At 42.9% G+C, this 24392-nt stretch overlaps 1 protein-coding gene across 2 annotated transcripts in view; it reads right to left on the bottom strand.

The window, feature by feature from the left end:
- The window catches only part of MAGI2 (membrane associated guanylate kinase, WW and PDZ domain containing 2), a 772173-nt gene extending 756988 nt beyond the window's left edge, over positions 1–15185 (bottom strand). For both annotated transcript variants that reach the window (XM_075708348.1, XM_075708359.1), the window contains exon 1: positions 14885–15185. In XM_075708348.1, coding sequence (XP_075564463.1) covers positions 14885–15185 — 301 coding nt within the window. The remainder of the gene's footprint in view (positions 1–14884) is intronic.
- Positions 15186–24392: the final 9207 nt, after the last annotated feature.

Below are 24392 nucleotides of genomic sequence, written 5' to 3'. Positions count from 1 at the left end.
GGAGAGGTCAGAAAAAAAATCTGATATTTGTAAAGTCATCTATAGTTTATAATAAAATTTAACCATTTGATTTAGAAAATAATTACTGCAAATTCAACAGATATGCTCTTCATAACAGAAAAATGTAAAAAAGGAAATCTAAAATATAAAGAGGGATCCTTGACTTGCAGACCTGGGTGAACCATCTTGGTTGGGGTTTTTTCCCCTCTCTTTGCTGCTGCCCCTCTGAAAAACCCCTGTGTAAAATCATGTATTGCAGGTCCACCCTCCCCAACTGCAGGCTGTTTTCAGGAGACAGCAGTATTTGTAGCTGCCAGCCCAAGGGGAAAAAAAAAAAAAATTAAAAAGGCTATAGAGACACAGAGGCTAGGCTGTTCCTGGATTTGATCAGAAATTGCCTCTCAGCAGTGACACACAATGTTTTCAGGCAAGACATGAATAAACATGTGCATAAACTTTTGACTCAGAGCAATGCCACACTAGTTCTGTGATCCATCAGATCTTATTAGATAAACATGATGAGATGTGGTCGGCTCTTGCTAAGAAGGCTTCCAAACAGGAACTTAAAAGCTGCAACGAGTTGGTGACCGAGCAGATGGCACTACTCGCGCTGAGCATAGCCCGTGCCCAGCAATGTGGCAGGGAGCGCTTGCTCTCAGGTTAAGACAGATGTAACTAAGCTGAGAGAGACTGGTCAGAAAACAAGGATTCTGCTTCAGAAAAAATTTTTGAAGGGTTGGCATTTGGTTTCATGTTGTGCCTTTAAAAAATAAAACAGATGAGAAAGAAACAAATTTTTCAAATATTAGTTGAGGAATTCCTACCCAAGCGTAGTCCTCCACCCAGGGCCACCGGAGGTTACCGTGCAGGCCTGCTCCACAGGATGGTCTCCCAAGTCAGTTTAGGAGCCCATTCAGGTTACCTGCTTGCAAGCGTCTATTTGGGGGCAGCTTCACGGTGCCCCATCTGACACTCCCTGGAGGAAAGCTCAGGTCCCCCACCACCTAGCTGGCCAACCACTACACACTCATCTCTTTTGGGACAGGGTTGGGCCCAGCACTCTGTGCAGCTTCGGCTATCCCATCCTTCTGATGACAGTGGGAGACACACACGTGCACAAGGAAAAACTCAGTGTTCTCCAGTGCAGGATGACCCCAGCACCTTTCAAACGCAGGTATTTTCATCTCCTGCCACGAGGACGCCCAGCATGCCTCAACAGCCCTATTGCTGGCTGAATTCGGGACAGCAAAGAGCTGGTGATGGTCCTGGGTGGAGAATGATCCCAGCGCTATTCCGTCAAATCCAGTTTGGACCTTTTCTTTACAGGAGTATGGATTGTTAACTCTGGTGCCTGAGACAAAGTCCCGCTCATCTCACCTATTCCCTGGTGGTACTGGTTGCACAGAATATGACACATTTTCTGCACCAAATTGTTGCGTGGTATTGCCATGCACTGCGAACCAGCCGCCCTTTTTCCGGACGGAGACATCAGCTTGTCAAGGTTTCCTTTGTCCTTAGTCCTACAAATGACTGCACCTGTAAAAAGCCTCGATGAATTAATAATGCGAGCGCAGGGCAGCAGTGTGCTCATGATCAACTTCAGGACCAAAGTCCTATCAGACTAACTACATAACAAAGAGTGCTGTACAGCGAACAGTACTACGTGGCTGTCAAAAGGAGACATGAGTTTTTTCATCAGTTTAGGTGTCCGTAATATGCTGCACTGGCTTGTGCCAGTTTTATTTAAAGCACCTAGAAGTGCTGCGGTACATAAAAGGAGATTAAAAAAGGGATAGTAGCACCTCAGCTGGATGTCATCCTTAATGTTAACCAATTCCTTTCTCCTGGAAAACAAGGGTGGATTCATCAAGACCTAAGTCTCATTGTTTGTACAAGGTAAAATCCTACTCTGCTCTCTCACTGATCGTCTCTTTAACCCTACACAGGCCCCAGGCACGGAAAGAGGAGGACATGGAGACCTTCTAGAGGATCCTCACAGTGAAACACACTCCAGCAGCTCAGGCAAACATTCCTCACACCAGGTAAGTGCTAGGGAGTCCCCCAGCCCTTTCCTAGTGCCAGCCTCCCCAAAGGGAGTGGGAAGACAGAGTTTCCAGTGAGAAATGAGAAGCCGATGCCAAAGTGAAGGGTGTGAAAGCACAAAGAGGGACCAACAGGTCTCCACAGAGGGACAAAAGTACAGAGCCACCAAGTATAACCTTTGGTGTTACTGCAAGTGAAATTGCCTTAATGGAGCTCCGCCTAGGATTACTGTATGTCCTCATAAAACCAAGACAGTCTCACTTCTCCACGATTCCTCAGTAATCTGGAGGAGGGCTGTCACCTGACAACTCTAGCCTAAATTTTTGCAATAGGATTCTGCCAATAGTCCCACCCAATCTGGGTCAAAAGATGGCAACAGCAGGGTTCTGAAAGATGCCACCACCCACTGAAGCCAATCTGAAGCCCCCCAGCATTGTGAAAAGTGAGACGTTCCCACTGGGTTTTTAATTAGTACTTTGTACGTGTTGCTTGGCAAACCAAACTTGGCCTGTGCTAACATTTTTTAGGACTCCTCATATTTCCAAAACAAATGAGAAGGTTTTTAAAACAAAAAGAAAAGGGAAAAAAACCCCACACCTCCAAAAAAACCCCACAAATTATTTATAATTTGCCACTCGTCAGGCAGTGGCCTGTAACAGGCCAGAAAAATTTGAATAAATGTATCATATAGTGTGGTTGATGTACCTACATGTCCAATTAGCACTGCAAACAAACATAAATACCTCATTAAAATAAGTAAATGTATATTACTTTGGTTTCTTACACTTTACCACTTCCAATATATTTCTGAAAGGCTTTTTATTTTAGGAGACAACACTCCACCACACTCTCTCCTCTGTACAGACCTTTGCACACTTGTCCTTCTTTGTTATTGACAAAGTTTCTGCTTTACATGGGATTTGTCATGGTATTTAAAATAAATACCTGCAAAAATATTTTACTCAAGCAATCAATAGAAATCCTCATTGAACAGGAGAGGGCTTTTTTTTTTTCAGTTTGTGTGCCTTTACTTGGACGCAGTATTGCTTGCATAGACTTTTAAATTACATTGCAGGGTTCTTTACTCTGCTATTGATTGATCTGAGATTTTTGGCAAGTCATTTCACCTCCGTGTGGTTCTGTCTCTTCCTACCTATCTGCTGTGTCTAATTAGCCTTTATAAACCCTTTGGGGCAGTGACTGTTTCTCACTGCCAGCCTACAGTAGCTGTCTCCATGGGATCTGATTTCAGTTGTCTTGATACCCTAATAATAACATTCATGTTTTAAGAGATTAATTTTTTAAATAATAAAAAGAAAAAAACCTAAGCAATTGTATTGGAGAAATACAGTGCCAGTTCTATTGGTAAACCATACATATTTCCTTTCTTTCTAAAAACCTAGGCAGGCTTTAAATAACACAAAAAAACCCATAAGACGACGATGAAAATATGATCACTACAATTGTGAAACTCAGCAATTTCCCAAGAGTTTTTAAGAACGGGAGCTCATAGCCTAGATCAGGAGACCAAAGATGTGAGGAAGTTTTATGCCATCCCAGCTTCCCTCCCCACACTGAAATTCACTGAGTTTGGTGAGGACACCAAGGGTAACTCCCTGTTGGAGAAGTCTGAATAAGCTCTTTTTTTAAAGGATTTTTAGAATCTGGGAGATATTCAAATAGTTTAATAACAAGAGTAATATTAGTGTCTAAAGGGATACATGTGAAGACTTCTGTTTTAATGTCTCAGCTGCAAATCTCTTTCTCAGCAGCACCCTCCTCACTCACTGGCCAACAACAGATAGAGAGGGAGGAATTCTGCAGCTCACTGCAACCAGTTCCTACAGGAATTGGTAAGAAACTTGCTTACTACTTACTAGAAATCTACTTAATATCAACCTGGAAGAACCCTATTGGATCCCAATTGGATCTGCTACATCTCCTAAGAGAAACTGATACTGCTCTGTGCACGTGCAGGAGGTGCTTTCTCAGGTATGCAAAAAACCCCCTTCAGTTTCTCCAACTTTTATATTCAGAAACATTAATTTTATTACCCTTAAAACACACACACAGACATGAATTCCTATCAAGGCAAAGCAGCTGTTATACCTCTTCAAGCCAGATTAACTGTACACAAACCGCTACAATATTTCACACGTATTTAAAGGAGACATTTTTAAATTTTATGGGTTCATCTGTTCTGAAGAGTATTTCAGTACACAAGTACCACAGGCATAACATAAAAACACAACATAAATATGAATCCAGAAGACCTTTTAATTAATATTTTAATTACTGACTTTTAATTCAGAAAACCCAACATCCTGATTTTACTGTATTTTCCAAGGAAACCTCCAGTGCTGTGATACATTCTTTTCCTGAAATCTTTTATGCTATTTTTACTGGAAAATGACCAAATAGAGTGAGTGTTGAAAAAGCGCTTTTTACTGGCTTATCAGAAATTCCAGTAATTCTTCTAGAAGTTTACGGGGGAAAATGTTCTTCCACCAGTAAATGGAGCAGATAAAAAGAAAAAGTAAATTGTTCAGGAAATTTATGCTCTGTATACAACATAGCTAAGGTTTTTGAACAGACTTCACTAGCAGTAGCTAATGGAAAGACCATGAGACAACAGACCAGTGCTACCAATAGCAGAAGCTCCACATTAGTCATACCTGGGTACCTCTCTTTAAATCATATTGCTCAACTTTTATGCACTTTACAGCTTCTATCACCAAGACTGAAATACTGTCAATTTGAGTTACAGATCCTATGTTAAAATGATACAGAATATTTCCAATAACCATTACCAAGAAAGTCATTATGGCTAACTCTGAATTTAATGTGAATACTTACTTACATTACCATAGAAACTAGAGACTCCCAACTTGAAATCGTCATGCTAGTTGCTATAACAAAAAGGCAGTTCCTCTCACCAAAAGGTTTCAGACTTTATGCATGAGACAACAGGCAGATCTAACAAACCCACACAAAAAGAGAAAACAGAGATACCAGCAAAAACAATCACTGCCAATATAATGAACAGGAGTCACAGCACACCACCTCATATTGTCAAGTGCAGAGTAGCCATCTCAGTGGAACTCGGCTTCAAGGAGAGGTTTGCAAAGAATAATGTAGTGGCTGTGCAGGAAATTTGGGGGTAATTGCTCTTTACCTAAGCAAAGCCCATGATAGTTTAAATTTAAAAGGTGTTCACCTCCTGCCCCAATCTGCTACAAGAGTTAAGCAGCTGCTACCTTTCCCACTCCAGGAGGATTGCACTTCAGTGATGGAAGCACCTAGGTGATCTGGCAGCTTATTAACTTTGCAACAGGACTCCGCAATACTTGGAAACATAAAATGCTGTTCTTGTAAAAATACAAGGACAGAGAATTAAAATGTAAAGGGATTAATCCTTGTTTACACTAACATACCATTTTGGAAGCGTAAGAGAGGCTTACGTGACATTTATTAATGCAGATTTAGCACACAGAAGGACTTAGTAAGGAAATAACAGAAACGAACACAGCCATTTCATTTAAAACTAGTTAAAGAACCAGCCATGTGAATTAGCATGTTAGAAACTATTCAATATCACTCATACAGGCTACAAAAAGGACCTTTCCTCAGTTTTTAATCTGAGTTTAAAATCAAGCAAACAAAAAATGTGCGTGTTGTAAGAACTTACATGTGAAACAGATGTCCTGGAATGAGGCTGATGCTCTAATTTTGCTCCCTTTCTGTAGTAACTTTCCGCATCTGTAGTACGAGTTAGGTGTGGCTTTATAAAACAGATACATTTTATCAGAAATACAAGGATTAATTCATGATTGCCATGAAGGAAACAAAGCTGGAAGAACTTTTTTTACTACAAAAAGCCCAAATGTAAAATGGGCAATTGAATAAAAAATATTCCACATTTCATTTTGACAAACACAAGTAAGATGTGAGATATGAAGATATCAAGATTAAATAGGTAAGCAATAGAAAACAACTTGTACCTGTTTCCAGGAAGGATTTCCACTCTGGAATACTACTGTTACATTAACACAACTACACAATTTACTTGTTAGTATACAGTGTAGAAAATTTTGCTCATTATATTCTTACTATTATTTTCCAGTTGTTCTGCTATTCATAGAGAATCTATCAGCACTACTCATAACTATAAAATATATTCTACTTGCTTTTTTTTTCTGTATACTGAGGACACAATATTTCTTCTATTCTGAGTTTTTAAAAACAAACAAACAAACTCACTGTGACTCTGCAGATAGTGAGTGATCTCAATTTTGTCCTCAGTGACTGACCTAACAGATTTCCAAAGGAAAACCCTGGCCCCCAGTGTGATAATCTGGGGACTCTGTGAACAATTTAGTAATTCTGGGTAATTCAATGAAATGACTGCCATCAGCGGCTATAGAGACTACCATATGTTGTCAAGGCTGTGTCACGTATCTCCCAGACCAGGGACAATGGGAGATTGTTATACCAAGCTTGCTCCCATCAGAACAGGAATGATCTGGAATAATGGAATGCCAAAATTCTGGGTCAAATCAAGTTTCTGCATGCTTTCTGAAGTAAATTCGAGCATAGAGGGAAGAAATATCTTACTGGCAGAATAAACTAGTTGGTGCTAATGCCAGACCTGAAAGACGCACTACTTGAAAGGGTCAAGGTGAATTCCAGAGGCACAGGAAGCCCTGAACAAAGATGATTCAGTAGCAGAAAAGCTGTGGGAGCGGGCAAGAACAAAGGACATTGGTGGCAGTTGAGGCTCCATGGTTTGTAAGAAAGAACAGGCATATGGGGGGAGCTCCTTGAAGTACACTGATCTGAACCAAGGATGATTCAACAGACTCAGAAAAATGCGATATAGAAATGTAAGCAGGCATTATTTCACCTATGGATTTTTCTGGCAGTGGAATAGCCATTCTGTCTGCCAGCCATAAAACACAAGCATGCTTGGGTTTTAATTCCATTTTCACATGGTCTTGAACACCTGAACTACAACCCTTGCTTCTCAAGGTCAGAGGTCTGAAAAGAAAGGCGCAGAGGTTACTTAGTGTTTGTGGGCCAGCACTGCTTCTGAAGGTCAATGACACCACAACCATTTTGGTACCAGAGAGGGAGGATGCAGAAAGTGAGCCAGGGAGGTCAAGGTGCTGCCTCAGCAGCAAGGGACCCAGCATGCAGTTCTGGCGTGATGGCAACTAAACACTACCTGGTAAATCTCCATTTTTGTAGGATTGTCACCCACATACAAAAGTCACCCTACACAAAAAAAAGTCACCTTACTTTGGTAAGAACTTGGGACAGAAACATAGAAGCCTTAAGAACAACTCATGATGTCAGCTAAAGAAGAAGGAATACAATTTTTGCATTGGAATGAGTCAGCTGTGGGTATTTTGGAGGGCCAGCTTTAGCCCAGCATGAGATTTCAACGTATCTTGAGGAACTAAGACAGACCTAGGAAATGCACTTTCCCTGTGCTGATTTTCCCTGTGCTGGAGAATCTCCTCAGGGCTGTGCAGACTCTCTTGAATTGAACATGTGATTTCTAAAACCAGTAGTATTTTAGTTTAATAATCTCTGAATTGTTCTTCCTGGGACTTTCTCTCCCACATTTTACTTCCTCCATTTTGCTCCTTGTCTTACTTTCCTTTGTCTTGAGTTCATGCATTGTGGAAATAATCAAAGACATCCAGAAGATGATCCAGGAAATGTCTGAAGCTGATAAGCAGAGTGAAACAGCATTATTCATATATTACTAATCATAACCTATATATGAATAAGACGACACCTGGAAGTGGTGTTGACAGCAACATACCTTTTGATTAATATGTCTGGATCCTAGCGATCTGCATGTGCTGACTGGGAGTTCAGAAATGATGCATTTGTGGTTCATTTACACACTGTAAAAAGGGTAAATATATGGCAGATATAAACAAACAACAGCCTTCTGTCAACTAAACTTCTAGTGAAGAGTCCAAATTATGAATAGGATGTTTGAATAAATGATACTTTTTAGGCTAATGTCAAAAGAACATTCAAACCATAAGTACTGGTTTAGAGATTATCAATCACCAATGAATTTTTGTCCAGTTTAGGAACATTAGATAAAGTTCATTTTTGTTAAAGCCATCGCTCTCTTCCTTTTCTCTACTGTTCCACTTTCCACTGTGGTAGCTTCAGCCTACAGTGAGAAAGCTATACAAATGGCCAGCAAGACTACTACACCTTCTTACTGGGTAGATTTCCATGAGGTTGAAAGAAAGCTGATTTGTAATAAATTAGGTGTGCCAGAGAGAGATACTGTTGCGATCACAGTCCCTGCGATTTTAGAAAATTCAGTTAAGGCCATCACTGCAATGACATTCAGCAACAAAAACCAAAGATAGGCACTTTGCTACTGAAATCAATACCTTCAAACTCTGCGCTATAGACTGCACCTGCTTGGGTAGGCATCTAGTCAATCTTATTCCAAAGTTTATGATGATTTTGTTTCCTACTGCAGAACGTTGTGCCATACTGCACATTGCTTGGCCACCAGAGTGAACAGGTTCATAGTAACTATCATATGTATATGCATCAAAACTTGTATGAAAAACGTTCTAGATTAGTGCTGTAGCCCATAAATATCATTATATATTATATTATTGTGTAGCAACACTACACAAACTTTCTCAACCTACAGATAAAAAGTCCTACCCATAGCTCTCAAAAAAAAATATAAACAGAGGTATATGTATACTCATGTATTTATAAACATGTATTATATGTATGGAAGAAAAAAAATTACTTCCAGAATGTTAACCAAGTCAAGCAATAGCACTATGTTCTTCGACCCTTGCCTTGATGCTCTCCAGCAAAAAAAGTTTCCCTTTTTTTTTATTTGTTTATACCGCTATGAGGAAGAGAAGAACAAGAAACATCTGCTTCTACAACTACGGCAGCACCTTCCTCTCCATCACCCTTTCTAAATCACAGTTATGACCACCTCCTCACATAAATCCCTTCTGAAGGAGCACTTTTTCCATGTATACACCACTACTTGTATACAAAAAATGTAGATGAATAATTTATCAACTCTTTCATGTTATGAAAGGAGCTCCTCAACTATACAGAGGAAGGAGAAGATCACGAACACTGAAAACAAAAGCTGAAAATGCAGATCTTTCATGAAATCCTGAATTAATGCAGGTGAGGTTATAGGATGCATAAAATAAGTCAGACGCAGTTTTACCCCCTCGTACCAGTACTTTCCTTTGATGTCAACAGTATCAACAGATGGACAAGTGTTAGTGTGAGATTAACTTTACCATATGTGACTCAACAGAACTAAGCAGAGCACTCTCAATTATTTCATTTCTTCAAGGAAATGATGCACTAACAAAGTCATGGCCCCATCCTTTAATGACACATTTATAATTCTCAGAGAAGGAAAAAGACTGATGAATATAATTCTACTGCCAGTGAATACACAGACTTCCTGACATGAAACATCACAACCTCTCTGGAGGAGCTGAAGAATAAATCACCGGCTACATGAGTCAGAAGTCAGCTTCAATGGTCTTTAAATTAAGATGGACAAGTGTAAGAACGGTAAAAAGAGAATTCTTAATTTCTAGAGTTAGTAAAATCCTAAGGAGCACAAGTTAGTAAAAAGGAGTTGGTCTGAAGTACAGTTTATTTTCAAAGAATATCTTTGCATTATATACCAGAAGTGCAACCATGCAGGTTTTCATAGTTCTTTGGGTTTGTTTTTTGCAAGACACTTGTGATTTTTTTTTGTTTGGGAAAATCATGCAGCTTTCTATTGTAAAACATTGTTCTTTTTATTAGTGAAGAAAATTTTATCCAACATTCACATCTTGGAAGACAGTATATATTGATACCCAGCAAGAAAAACCACAAAAAGACAATCTGTATGCCCAGAGTATTTTAATGAACATAGAAGGGAATTATTGATGAATTTAAATAACCAAAGAAATTTCTTAAAAACATAACTATACACAGGAAAATGTGAATAAAAAGTCTGTAGGAAAACAGTAACATTTTAACCAGGTGACATGGTATTTACATGTGCAGGGCAAAACTTTGGAAAACCAAAACATTCCTGTACTTCTCTGTCGAAAGGCTTGTCACAGACTTTTAAAGAAAAAAAAAAAGTTAACTGCAAGCCAGGTTTCAATTGCAAAACTCATGGAAGAACTCATTAAGAAAAAAACAAAACAAAACAAAACAAAACCACTACAAGGCTACTAAATCCCTGAGCCACAAATCACTGGGTGCTGGGACAGTACTGTCCTGACCCTTTACTCTTCACTGGGAAACCGCTGTCGCCACTACCAGAAATAGGATGTGGAGGATGCGGACCTGCAGTCTGCCCAAACACAGCCACTCTTGTATCCATCCTGAAGAAGGTCCAAATCTTCTCCTGACTGGAAAAGCACTTGCAAATATGCCCAAGTCCATCTACAGTCAGCAAAACATTTTAGCGTATAATTACTCCTAAGTAAATGATTAGACTGAGCAAGTAAAACTGCTTTTAAGTCCCTGCTTACATTATGTGTACTAAATGCCTTTTTGCAGAAGGAACTAAAGCATTATGGGTTGAAGCTTAAAGTCTGACGACTTACAGTCAAATCAGAGACATTAGAAAGCGTCAATATAAAGTATCACTGTTATTCAGTTCAACTACTAGTTTCATATGGTCATACAACTAAATACTTCTAAAACTAAATTAAATTGCTCAGTTAGTCAGATCACCTGGTTACTTAGTATGTCTAAACCATTTTCCTTGAGGAAGAGACGTGTCAGACAGCAGCTCCAGGACAAAATCTGCTGCAGTGCTCCTGAGTTCTGAAATCCTTGTTTTCAGACCATTCATTGGGATTCTGCTGAGTTCATCTGTGGAAGTTTATAACTCTATGCAAAGAATAAAGATCATGGTTTATGCAGTACAACTGAGAGGGCTCTTCCTACAACTCTTCAAACTAAAATCAAAGCTGTATCAGAGTCTGTGCTCATCAAGGGCCTGTGTCGCCTGCTGACGGGAATTACTGGAGAAAGATACTGTGGATCTGAGACAGCAGTGATGAACAGAGAGTAAACTGGAGACAGCATTGCTCCTCACATGACTCTTCCCCCTGTGATTGCTTATCCAAATTAGGATGCCTTTCCTTAACACATTGCTACTTTTACAACTACGCATCTGTGCATCTGTGGGAAGAAGACAGTACTTAATCTAAAACATTCTGCATGTAAAAACAATCACATTTGAAATCCAGAAGTATTTCTTTCAGAAACGGTAAGGCTTTTCTCTTCACCAGAATGAGTAGAAGGTCAGAATGCATAACATTTACAAATATGCCCGACTAATTTGACTGCTGTTCAAAATTCTCCCATTGAAAGGGTATATATTCAAAAAAGCATAGGACTTTACGGAGGAAATTCCTGTCTTCTTCATTTCATGTCAAGGACAGCTTTGCCATTGACTTCATCTGGGCCAAGATTTCACCCCATGTGTTTTAAGAGAATCTTTGTGATTCTGCCAACAGTAGCACAATAAGAGGCTCACAAAAAAAAAAAAAAAAAACCCAAAACCAAAAACCAAACAGGAAATAGTCTCCAAGGAATACTTCTCTGCGAACTCTTACAATAAGGGTTAAAAAAAAAAAAATTATTCTTACAATCTTTTCTCCCCATGCAAAACCAGGCAATAATTTCCTGCATTAAAACCTTATTTATTGGGTGTCATACTTAGAAAAGTTCTATGTCGGATCATATCATGGAAGTGCTAATTAGTTTCTCATGGTGTTTACTCCTTCTGATGATATACAACAACTCCTACATTTTATGATTGTTATTCCTTAGTATTTTTAGCTCAAGATGTTCAGCTCACGTGAAACAGCAATATTCCATCAGACTTGTTTTAAAGAAGTTATTTCACCTCATAATGTGATAAAAGATGAAGTATTTCATTATTTCGAAGAGGGGGGTGTTTAATCAAACACAACATAATGAAAAATCATGAAAGCGCCTTTATTTTCCGTACTTCAAAACAGCTAATTCCTGTAAACTGAATTAGCCCTTCTCTGATTTCATCTACACATGAATTTTCACTGCTGAATTATCAAAACTTTCAAGCAAATACTCACAGTCTCTTATGCATCACATTATAAATAGTCGTGCCCTACCTTCACATTTCTCTCTCCGACTTCATTCCTAGGCAGCACTGAAGAAGCAGCTACGGTCACATGGTGCATTCAAGGTCATGCTATTCTAATTTGCAGAGATATCATTGATAAATTATGCGGAAACAACTATAATGGCATCATTAACCTTGTTCCAGCACACTAAAGGTGTTTGATAATTAAAAGGAGAACAAAAGTTACAAAAACATAGAAAGATTTTATTGCCCAGCTTCTTCTCTCATACACACTGCTGCAAAGTACTGTTAGGGAATAGTAATTTGTTACTGTGAGTAACACAGATGCCTGCTGTCTGTATTTTGTAACCAAGGGGTGCAGAGATTAGTCTGAATTACACTGAAGGAGGAGTCAGGTGGTAAAATACACAAACCATTGACCTTTTTTAAAAATAGGAACTTGGATCCGGAAGGCCTCTGCCTTTGGCGAAGTAAAGGATGCTGGAGCACAAGAAAGATCATTCCAGCAAGGAAGTCTTTCTCAGTCCAAGAATCTATGCAGAACTGTCATTTCCAAACACACAGTCATCTGGCCAGTGCTTTGAGGACTTGCATCCATCAAAAGTGTAGTGTGTTAACATATTGAAGTGAAACTCCTCAGAGAGATATATATAAGAACCAGGCAGAATTTAGAATTCATCCTCTATGTCTCATTCAAGAAATTGCAGTAATCCACGGACTAGAAGCCTGACTAATGTCCCTAATTCATGTATGACAGATATCTTTATTAAGGGTGCACACATTATTGAATCACTAGTGATTGCTTTGACTTAAAGAGAGACATTAGAAAAACAGTGAAGAGGTGGGACAGAGACTGTTTCACGTAGTAAATGAATGTAACCTTAAATTAGTATTACTGTAAATCGTCTATAGGATTTCTGGAAGAAAAAAAGTAAGAATTTAAATAACTTAACAGACAATGTACTCTCATCTTCTTGACACTTCCACTGCTGTTTCTTTTTGAATCCCGTCACAGTAAGACCACTCACACTAAAATTATTAATAAAAAGAGGAAACTAGAGAGCAGGTTTCCTGCAGTTCAGGTGCCCAGAGATGACACTCCACTGCAAGACAATCCATTATACTCCTTTCTAATCTTCACTTATCACATAAACTATTGTGTCTCCCTGCATTGCCCGACTATCAAGATATGATCTACAACATATTGCACAACTTACCCAAAAGGACAAATAGAAAAATCCCAGATCATATCTTTATTCAGAGATTTGACCTTATGTAGATAACTGAATATATCATAAAGTACATTCTGGAGGCCTGAGTGAGTCAAATTCTTTCTACTGATTCTGCCGGGTTTGGATAAACTTGTAATTGGCGTATCTTTCAAGCATTCAGAAGTATCACAAATACCACTTTAAGCAACAAACCGCCAATTAAAAGTGTTCAAGGCCAGGCTGGATGGGACTTTGAGCAACCTGGTCTAGTGGAAGGTGTCCCTGCCCATGGCAGGGGGGGTGGAACTGGATGATCTTTAAGGTCCCTTCCAACCCAAACCATTCTATGATACGATTTGATGATATCAATTACAAAATTATACCAAATGTCAGAGTAACTCTCCTGTACGTCCTCTGAGCAAAGGCTGATGGCTATAGTTACAGAGGACAAGCATCTCTGACGCACGGCATCTAAAATCTTACCACCGCAGAAATCCCCGAGTTTTCAATGGCCGAGCTCACCGCCCGGCTGAAATGCGTACTTTAGCAATCCGCGTACAGCCGCTGCACCATCCACGTCCAAGGAGCCCCTACAGACTCGGGTCCCAGAGCAGCTCACAGCTCCTGCGCTTCAGAAACGCTGCTGGGGTAGCAGGAGCCTCCTTACAAGCGTTCAGCTGCAGCTAGCCCAACTCAGCACAGTTTGAAGAGGACAGAAACAAACATGTAAACAGCATCTGTGGCGTCTCTCCGCTACTGACTTTCCTGGAAACGCATTAACCTATTGCAGCACTTCCAATTTAAAGAAGAGAAACGGAGGAGAGGCAAAAGCAGACCGTTTTCTCCCAAAAGTTTCGCTCTGCCTCTCCCTCCCACTTTTTCTGGGCTCCCCGTTCCCCAGGATTAGGCGATCGTTTTCACCGGGGGATCAAACGAATGACTTTTCCGCTAATGACACCTAAGAGATGCTAAAGCCGCCCTTAACGCCGCCGGGGACCGGGCGCGCCGCGGCAAGCCCCTGCCCCCAAGCCCGGGCGCCCGGAGCGGAGCGGAGCCAAGGGCAAGCCGCGCTCCGGGGCCGTGCCCGGCCGCCCCTCCGGGCCCGCCGGCAGCGCCAGCAGCAGCAGCCGCCGCCGGCGGAGGGGCGGCCGGGGCCGGGGCCGGGGCCGGGGCCGGGGCCGGGGCCGGGGCCGCGGAGCGGGGCGGCGGGGGGTGCTCCCGGCGCCGCCGCCCCCCGTCCCCCCCCGCGGCATGGCGAAGCGCTGTCACTGACGCACATTTAATTCGCCCGGCTGCGGGCACCGCGCAGCGCCGCTCGCATCCTCCCCCCGCCGGCGGGGAGGGGGCGGCTCCGGCGGGCGGGGGGAAAGTCAAACTGCAGCAACAAAGTTGCTCCCCCCCGGCTCCCCCCGGGCCTGCCCCGGCTCCCCGGGCGGGGGGGCCCTCCCCGCCTTACCTTGCTTGACGCACTTGAGCCGGATGGGGTCCTTGCAGTGCTTGATCACGGCCAGCACATCCCTGATGGTGAGCCCGGCCACGGGGGTCTCGTTCACCTCCAGCAGCAGCTCCTCCGGCACTAACTTGCTGCCGCCCTCATAGGCCACCTTGCCGGGCTTCACCTCCCCCAGGTAGGGGAACTGCCCGTTCTCGGCGCCCCCCTTCAGCTCGAAGCCCAGCTGCCCCTCCGGGTTCCTGACGATCACGATCTCGTGGACTCGGCTCGTCCAGTGGCTTTTCTTCTTCAAGCCCTTGGACATTGCCGTGGGGATGCTCTGCCCGACGCCCTCCCTGTGTTCCGTGCTGCTTCCCTCCCGCCCTCTCTTCCCCCCCGCCTCCCCGGGCAGCCGGGCTCCTCCGGGGCAGGCTCGGGGCGGGCGGGGAGCGGCCGCCGCTGCTGCCGGCGGGCGGGAGGGAGGGAGGGCGCGGCGGCCCCGCGGGGCTGGGGAGCTGTGTCGGGAGCGCCTGTCTGCCCTCTCCGCCCGGCCCTAGCTGATATCCATGGCAGCCGCGGCGGCCGGGACCCTGCCTGTGCCTGGGTGTACTAGTTGTAGAGAAACTGGCAGCGGGGAAGGAGGGAGGAGGAGGAGGGAGGAGGGAGGGACGGCCGCGGCGGCGGGGGGAGGAGGAGGAGGACGGGGAGGAGGAGGAGGAGGAGGAGGGCTGTCGTGTCGGTGTCGGTGCCGGAGCGAGGCGGGCGCTGCCTCGGCGCTCCCGCCTCGCCTGACCCGGTAGTGAAGGCCGAGAGAGAGGCTGGCTGGCACGGCCGGCAGAAGGCGGAGAGCGGCCCGGCCGGGGGGGGAAGGCGCCCGGCGGGGAGAGCGGCGGCCCCCGGCCCGCACCGCGCTGCCGCCGCCCGGCCCCGGCCCAGAGGGGGCGGCCGGGCCAAGATGGCGCGGGGGGGCCCGGCCGCGGCCGCCCCTCGCCGGCTCCCGGCTGCCTCGGGCGCCCGCCGGCCGGGCTCCCCCCTCGCCGGAGCGGGCCGGGCCCCCGCCGTCCCGCGTCGGCGGCAGCGCGATCGGGCAGCGCCCTGGGCCTGGGCCGGCGCGGCCGCATCCGCGGTCTGCTGGAGGCTGGCGAGCCTGCCCGAGATGGAGAGGAAGAGGGATGCTGCGGTCCAGTAGTTCTGCTGATGGCGGGGAAGGACCCCGCGACTGACAGGCTTCGAGTTGCGGCCAGAAAGGCAAAAGACTTCGAGGATCTCGGTGTTAGGAGCGTTCCCGGAGTGCTTTCCCTCCGTTTGGGGGTCTCACACTTCAGTCCATTGAGTAGTACCTGGGCGTAAGTTTGACTGCTGGTTACTGTGGCCACAGGAGACAGGAGCTAATAGCTCAGATGGGTGTTGCACCTGAAGAGGTTACAGCGAAGAGAGGGGTGGCAGTTTTTTTCTGTAAAATCTGCTTACTGTCACCCACCAGATGTTCACCACCCTCACTCAGGTGGCCATCTGCTCCGTGGCCTTAAACCCCAAATGACCTTAGTGGCCAAAGAATGACATTTCCAACCTCCGGAGCTTCACTCTACCCAAGAACTGGGATGCGTTTTGCTCATAGAATCATAGGATCATAGAATGCTTTGGGTTAGAAGGCACCTTTAGAGGCCATCCAGCCCAACCCCCCTGCAGTGAGCAGGGACAGCTTTAACCACATCAGGTTGCTCAGAGCCCCGTCCAACCTGGCCTGGAATGTTGCCAGGGATGGGGCCTCCACTACCTCTCTGGGCAACCTGGTCCAGTGCTTCACCACCCTCATTGTAAAACATTTCTTCCTTATATCCAGTCTAAATCTATTCTTCTTTAGTTTAAAACCATTACTCCTTGAGCTGTCACAACAGGCCTTGCTAAAAAGATTCTCCCCATCCTTCCTATAGGCCCCCTTTAAGTACTGAAAGGCCACAATAAGGTCTCCTCACAGCCTTCTCCAGGCTGAACAACCCCAATTCCCTCAGCCTGTCCTCATAGGAGAGGTGCTCCAGCCCTCGGATCATTTTTGTGGCCCTCCTCTGGACCCGCTCCAGCAGGTCCATGTCCTTCTTGTGCTGAGGGCCCCAGAGCTGGACGCAGCGCTCCAGGTGGGGTCTCACCAGAGCAGAGCAGAGGGGCAGAATCACCTCCCTCGACCTGCTGGCCACGCTGCTTTTGGTGCAGCCCAGGATGCGGTTGGCTTTCTGGGCTGCAAGCGCATGTTTTTGGCTCATGTCCAGCTTTTCATCCACCAGTACCCCCAAGTCCTTCTCCGCAGGGCTGCTCTCAGTCCCTTCATCCCCCAGCCTGTATTGATATCAGGGGTTGCCCCATCCGAGGTGCAGGACCTTGCACTTGGCCTTGTTGTACCTCATGAGGTTCACAAAGGCCCACCTCTCCAGCTTGTCCAGGTCCCTCTGGATCTGGCATGTCAACTGCACCACTCAGCTTGGTGTTGCCTGCAAACTTGTTGAGGGTGCACTCGATCCCACTGCCTATGTCACTGGTGAAGATATTAAACAGCACTGGTCCCAGTACGGACCTCTGATAGCAGGTGATACTGTAACCCACTCCTCCTGGGGGCTCTCCCTTTAATTAGTTCTGTTGTATGCCTAACACGTGTGCAAGCAGTGGACTGTAGCTGTTGGCATGTCTTTCTGAGAAGCCTGCCTTGCCTAAAAAAATAGTTTACATCTGAAGGGGAGATTGACAAAATACAGGCAGACCAACCTCCTGACTTTAAGAAGCATAGTTTTTTTGCCTGCAGGGTGTAGAAGAGTAGGATACGTGAAGGCAAAGGTCTGCAGACGGGGTACTGAATGAGGGAAGGCAGGAGAAATGTAGCATGTGTTATAGCACATGATTTAAAGCTGGTCAGATATTTTTAAAATTTCAATTAAAGTGACTCCGCAATGAAATTTTTCACAAATTGTATTGCTGTTTTCCCTCTAGGTTCCTATGGAAACAGGCCTTTATGTGATCATGCTTGGCTGCGTCTCCTTTACTTCTCCAATAACTTTTGAAGCTGTTGGGCAGTTTCGCCCAAATCTATCTCAAATATAATTAAGTTATTTCATGAAAATAGGCAGCTGGGTAGGGCTGAGAGATCCTGTAAATGTCCCAAAGGCTGTAACATGAACTTGCCTCTTATTAAACAGTGATTCACATGGTTGAGAGACCATATAAATGTCTTGGTAATGAGAAAAGTTTCAATTACAGCTCATTATCAGCCTCAGTGTAAGTCTGTGGGAAACCAGCGTTCTTCAGTTCATGTTCTCCCAGAATTACTTAATGTCCTCGTGCACTCAGAGGTAGAATGGGCACACGCAGGAGGGGGGGAAACAATGAGAAATTACTGAAGTCTGTATCCTGCAAGTTATTTCACCTGTTTCACTGTGTGGGCCTGGCCAGTGGTATCCTTCTATGTGAGGGGCTTCACAAAAGTGGGATTAAAGATTTTTTTAAAAAAAAAAAACCACCAAAATACCCAAGACCCCACAAAACTGGAAATAAGAGATCTGTAAGCACGGACAGCTGAAGATGGCAGGGGAACTGGAAAGGTACTTTGACTAGAAGGTACTGGGAGGTTTTCAGTGGTGGGACAAGGATCACAGTAATGGTCTCCTTTTCCAAAGACCAGTAGGAACAGGGTCTCTGGTCTGGACAGAAATGGGCTAAGGTACTTGGAAAGAGAGCAAGAGAGTCAGTAGGTTTGTTTCTTTCTGTAGCCCTGCCCTTGCATTTTGTCTTGCTTTTTAGTTCAAAAGTGGGGTAGGAAGGGAATGGCTAAAAAGAGGAATTACAAGACATAACATCTTCTTATCCTTCAGTTTCCCAAATGTTTCCATAGTCACTTCTTTGCTGAGTCCTCTGTTCTACTAAAGCCTGCTACTCTACTGAAGTGGTCACTATTTCTTAATTTAGAGTTTATAGTCATTCTGTTAGTACATTATTGCAGTTGTTGATTTGTCTGATAATTAAAAGTAAATTTCTGAATAACTTCATGTTCACCACAATGTATGTACAACACTAGGGCATCTGCCAAAAACATAGCTTTTAAAAATATGTCAGGAAATACGTGTCATTAATATTTGAAATATTCCTAGGATGGGGGAAGGGAATCCTGTGGGTACTATTTTCCTATTTCTTAGGGGTCTCAAATAATTTATTGATCAGAATTTTTTAAGTGTCCATTACCAGTTTAAGTCAGATGACATTAACACTAGGTAGTAGGTGGATGCCTTGCTAAATAAGTTGTGGCACAAACTCCCATTTCAAAGGACCTACAAGTCAGAGCATTTCTGATTTAACATGTGTTGTGGACAAATCAAGCTGAACGAACTCTTCATTTCTAACTGTTTTAGATAGTTGTCTTCATCTAAAATAATATCATGTAGAGCTGACGGAGGTGGTGGTCCAGTGGGAGATCAATTACAGTTGTGTTAACTTTGCCTTCTGAAGGTGGGCAGCAGTGTAAGCCAGACCCCAGCGCAGGCATCCGCGGCTTGGCAGAGAGGTGGCGGGTATATGGAAGGAGCGGGGCATATGGAAGGAGCCTTAGCAGTTTTCCCAAAACAGAGCTGCATGTTAGTTGATCTTCGTACCAGGAAAGGATGGCAGTTTTCAGGTTGAGAGACGAACACGCAGTGAGTGGAATGGCAGGTCGTACCTGTTAAGATGAAGATAGAATGAAGCATATTGCAACTGAAGGATGACGGAGGGATATGGTATTTCTCTGCAGTATTCTCTTGTAGTGGGGATAACTTTTTAGAGTTTGGGGTTGACTGTGTATGGATAAAGTCTTGCCATCATGTCGTCACTGGTTTATGTTCTCGGGGTTTAGGGCAGTAAGGACATGATGGAAATGCATAATTTGCTTTGGTCTTTGAAAATATATTGTAAGGAAATTAAACCTCATATAAGGTCCTTTTGCAGCAGCTATACTCTTTCAAATAACTTTGTTTCATATTTATGGTGATAAACGGGTAGCTGTAAAACAAGATTATCTTTGTCACTGACAGAGCAAGTGTCCCAGCGTGTGGCTGAGGGGGCGAGTTTGCAGATTTTGTGTCTAGCCGATGAAGAGCCTGAAGAAGACCTTTTGGCTTGCCAAGGTCTTTCTGGCAATCCCTTCCATTGGGTTTCATCCCAGGAGGGCATGAACTGCTCCTGAGCATGAATGTAAGCATATCTAACCCAAGGGATTTCCTATGGGTAAAAGTAACAACAGCACATAATGAAACACGTTCACCAAATACAACACAGATGCCTTTTATTATTCCTTTAAATCTGGTACACAGGAACCAGTAAGTCAATGTACTTTTGGGAGTAAAGTTGAGCATATGAGTAAGCTGAAGTGTGAGACTTCAGTAAATAAATGTATTTTGTAGCTGGAAAGTAATCCTTCCTACTGTAACACTACAGGTTCAGTAAAAAAAGTAACTGAATTCTGTCTGTATTTTCAGTATGCAACACTTTTGGGTAGGTGAATTCCTCAAGTAGAAAATGATGTATTGCATGTGCCAAAGGGGAAAAAAGGAAAATACATCCATTACCTACTATAATTTATGCAGGAATGGAGTTCTCTACCTTGTAATTGCATTTGTAACATTGGACTTGAACTCGGAAGATGTTAAATTTCCTTCTTTGGTGCATGCTTCCTGTGTGACTGGATGCTAATTACATGACATTGCCATCTCTTATTTTTTCCATTTTGGCATGGGCATAATCCCTCTTTTCTCTCACAGTTTTCTATTTAGCATGTCAGCTACCCGACAGCCTTATTCCTGCATGAGGCTTCTTGACACTACAACCTAGCTCCACCACAGGACATATGTTCATCTAGGACTTGGGCAGAATTCAGATGTTTAAATCAAAATTCACAAAAAATTTGCCTATGTCTTTAGTTGCCTGAGAAGATTGTAATATTCTTAGAAAATGTTCTAAGTCCATCCTTTCTTTGGTTAGAAATTGCAAATTCCTAGACTTTGCAGTTGCAAATTTCACCAAAACGTCACTAAAAGTTTGTTATGATATTTACTACTGCCACTCACATATTTTATGAGCCTAGTTTTACTAGTATGAGCCTTGTATTATAACTAATATAATCTTTTCAATTTTCTGGCTTCAGATTTTGAGAACTTTTGCTTCAGAAAGGCTAAAACCTCAGGCTATTTATCTAAAACCTCTTTTCCCAAGTCCTCCACATTCTGAAAGCTCTGATAAAAAAAATACATGTTTTATTTTACTAAAGAGCCAAAAAAGGATTTGGGGTTTTTGTGTGGGTTTTTTTTTTTTTTGTAAGTCTCAGACCAAAACCTTCCATAGCTTTGGCCATTGGGGCTTCAAAATAAACTGTTATTTAATTGTAGACTTCAAAACTTTGTAAAATATATATCTGATTAGGCTGGAAAATAATTGGAAATGCTCAGCTTTCTCAACCCATTAGAGGATTTCTGTTGTGGCAATAGCTCTTGCAGAGGGCAAATCTGATCACTTCTGGACGTGAAGAAAATAGTCTCCATGCCTGTACTGAAAAATAAATGCAGCCTTTGGGAGTGAAGGAGAAATTAAAGACAGGAGTTCATCTAAGTATTGTAGTTTACAATGAGTTTGTAAGATTGCAGGAGACATTTTGTTTTCTCCTGATCATTTCTGTATTGGTGTTTGTTTTAAATGTGATCTTTTCCAGTTTCCTTTCTCTCTTCTCTTATCAAACCTCGGTATTATATGCTTCCTATGCTGCTCTTGCTAGCTGCTCACAAGTTGATTAAGGTGAGATATAGAAAACTTGTTGGAGGTCAAAAACTTCCCCAGGGACGAAGTTCTGGTAGACAGGCTGTCAAAATAAATTTGGTAAGAGCCATTAAAATAAACAAATGACGACCTCTTTCCACAGAAATGCAAGTTTAAATTGCATCTCAGTAAATACTCACACTAGGAGACAGAATAAGACAGAAACAAAACCGCACAGAATACCCTATCAGAAAGTGATCCTTTAAATTTGGCCTGACACTAGAAAGATAGCAAACCTACAAATATCTGTTACTGCGAATGGGAAAAGAAGCGTGAGGCTCGCACAGTGAATTACTGCTGCTGAGATGCTCGCAGCACACAGGGCTGTGGTGGCTGGGATTCTGAAAAATACCAACAGACGTGGCCAGGTAGCTGCCTGGGTTTGGAATAACGACGTCTTCACTGCCGTGGCACCAGTTTGTGCACTCGCTAGCTTAAATTATCATGTACCCACCAGTAAGCCTCATTGGATAGCACTGGGTAATGTGGATTAGCCTGTACCTTTCACTGAATTTGAATTTCTAGTATCTTCAGTTCCCATTATAATCTTTAGTATTCAGTGATTTATTTCACAATTAAAATATCTATAAAAAAATAGTTATCGCTCTTACATGATGATATCTTAGATTAACAAACTACAAAAGACCTATCCTCTGAATTCTTTTATCCTTGTCGCATTTTCATTTCCCTTGGATCAGACTGAAATGAGGCTTTCCTCTTTCATGTCTATAATCAGTTTCATTTTACGTTTCGTATGAACTAACAGTGCTGCTGAGATTGATCTCACAGCATAGCTGGGAGAGAAGATGAATATTTTATGAACTTATAAAAGATAAAACGAAAGCATATTATTCTAAGGATGTATTGTTCATGTTCCACACAAAATTGTGACAGCATGTCCATTCAGAACCTTATTTGCACATCTCTCTCATCTCTTTTAGAGGAATCACCTTTCCATGTAAAAATTCTTGCACTTAATATGATTGCAAAGACTTTTTGTCATGAAAATTAACAAATACTTCTGAAACTAGAGGTAGCGTATTTCACACAGACATCACCATGGAAATTTATAAAAGGTTATACGTTTTGTAGATGCATTTCCATAAATATTAAAGCATGGTGCAGTGAGGAGTTTAGAGAAAATGGCTCTAAAATAATACCTGCACAAACTCACCCAATGCTTGTCACTGCTCAGAGGCTGAGCATGAGCAAAACTCTGTAGGAAAGATTTACACCTCAGTCAATTTAGCGCTTCAGCGTAAGTGGTGCCGAAGCACTGAACTGGCCAAATTCTCAACTTTTTTACCTCAGTAAGCCTGAAGCTTGAGAACTTAGCTGAGTGAGGATGATGTCTTATTTCCATTCCTTTACCAAGCTTTTAAATTCCACAGAGTTGCTGACTTGTGCTGCCCCATGACAGCTGGAGGGACAGGGCATCCCCTGCCCAGTCAGAGGCTGCTGAGGACCAGGATCCAGCTAGTCTTGACTCCCTGCTGTGGATGCTTTTCACAACTGCAGAAATACTCGGATTGCTTCCAAAAGCTGGTTATATTGAAAGATTATCCAGTGACGGATGCGCATTTAGGTAAAATTATCATCCCACTGAGGCCAGTGGCAAAAATGTTTTTGAATTACCAGGGCTTCATTCCAGTGTGGTATATAAATACTCCAAAAACCTGAATACTGGGGTAAACTTCAAGGCTGATAACCCCTTCTCTCTGCCCCACACCCACAGTGTGTGTGCTCCAGATGATGTGACATAAAGGCATTTGCGCCACCATGCATATGCATAGCGTCCCCATAAAAACTCATCACCGAGGTTTTATTCAATTTTGTTTATATAGTTCTGGAATCGGTGCATGCATGCTTAAAAGCACGGGATGGACTTTGCTTTGGAATTGGGATGATAAAAACACATTCAAAGAGGCTGAGTTACATTACCGTGCAGTTTTGGCGTTATTCTCAGAATATGGCTTCATGCTCAGTCACACTAATGGTTGTACATTAGACTCAATAAGAACATTTCTGCACAGGTGCTTCCATCAATAGTAGCTCACAGAATAGGACTGCACTGTATTGCCAAGTCACTAATACTGAAGGTCTGTTCTCAGATGACTTTTTCAGAAAAAAGAAGCTTCAGCTGATGTAATGGCCTAAATCTAATGATTTGAAGACAGAAGACTCATATCAAGATTTCAGTTCAAGATTTTTGCTCCTGTAAATTGTAGGTCAAGTCCACAATATTTGAGGCTCAACCACAGAACCCCAGCTTACCCCAGGGAAAACCCTCAGGCACTTGCACTGAATTTGAAGAAGTGTGCCCCACCCTCATGAAGCAAGACAGGCACAATTTTGTTCTTACTGTGCTCTGTTGAGGGACTTGTGTTGACCACGTAGAATATAAGAATAGATAAAAAAAAGTTTCAAAAGTCAAATTATTCTGATTTTGTCTTTGGAAATGGATTTGCTTGTGCTGGGAGGAAAAGATACTGTACTTTATCATTGCCTTGTTATACGATAGCTGGAAATGAAAGAAATACTGTGTTTGCTAGACTGGCATAGGTGTTGAATTTTTTATCACTATTCAAAGGGAAAAAGGTTCTTACTAACTGACTGTGTAGTCAGAAATACACATGAAAAAGAAACACTGCATGAGCAATTAGATTATTTTGGAAATTTCCTTCAGATTATTTAATTAATCTGAGATATT

Source organism: Pelecanus crispus, chromosome 1, assembly GCF_030463565.1.
Source record: "Pelecanus crispus isolate bPelCri1 chromosome 1, bPelCri1.pri, whole genome shotgun sequence".
NCBI classification, from domain to species: domain Eukaryota; kingdom Metazoa; phylum Chordata; class Aves; order Pelecaniformes; family Pelecanidae; genus Pelecanus; species Pelecanus crispus.
The sequence above is the reverse complement of the archived record's forward strand: the minus strand, read 5'-3'. Positions and strand labels throughout refer to the sequence as shown.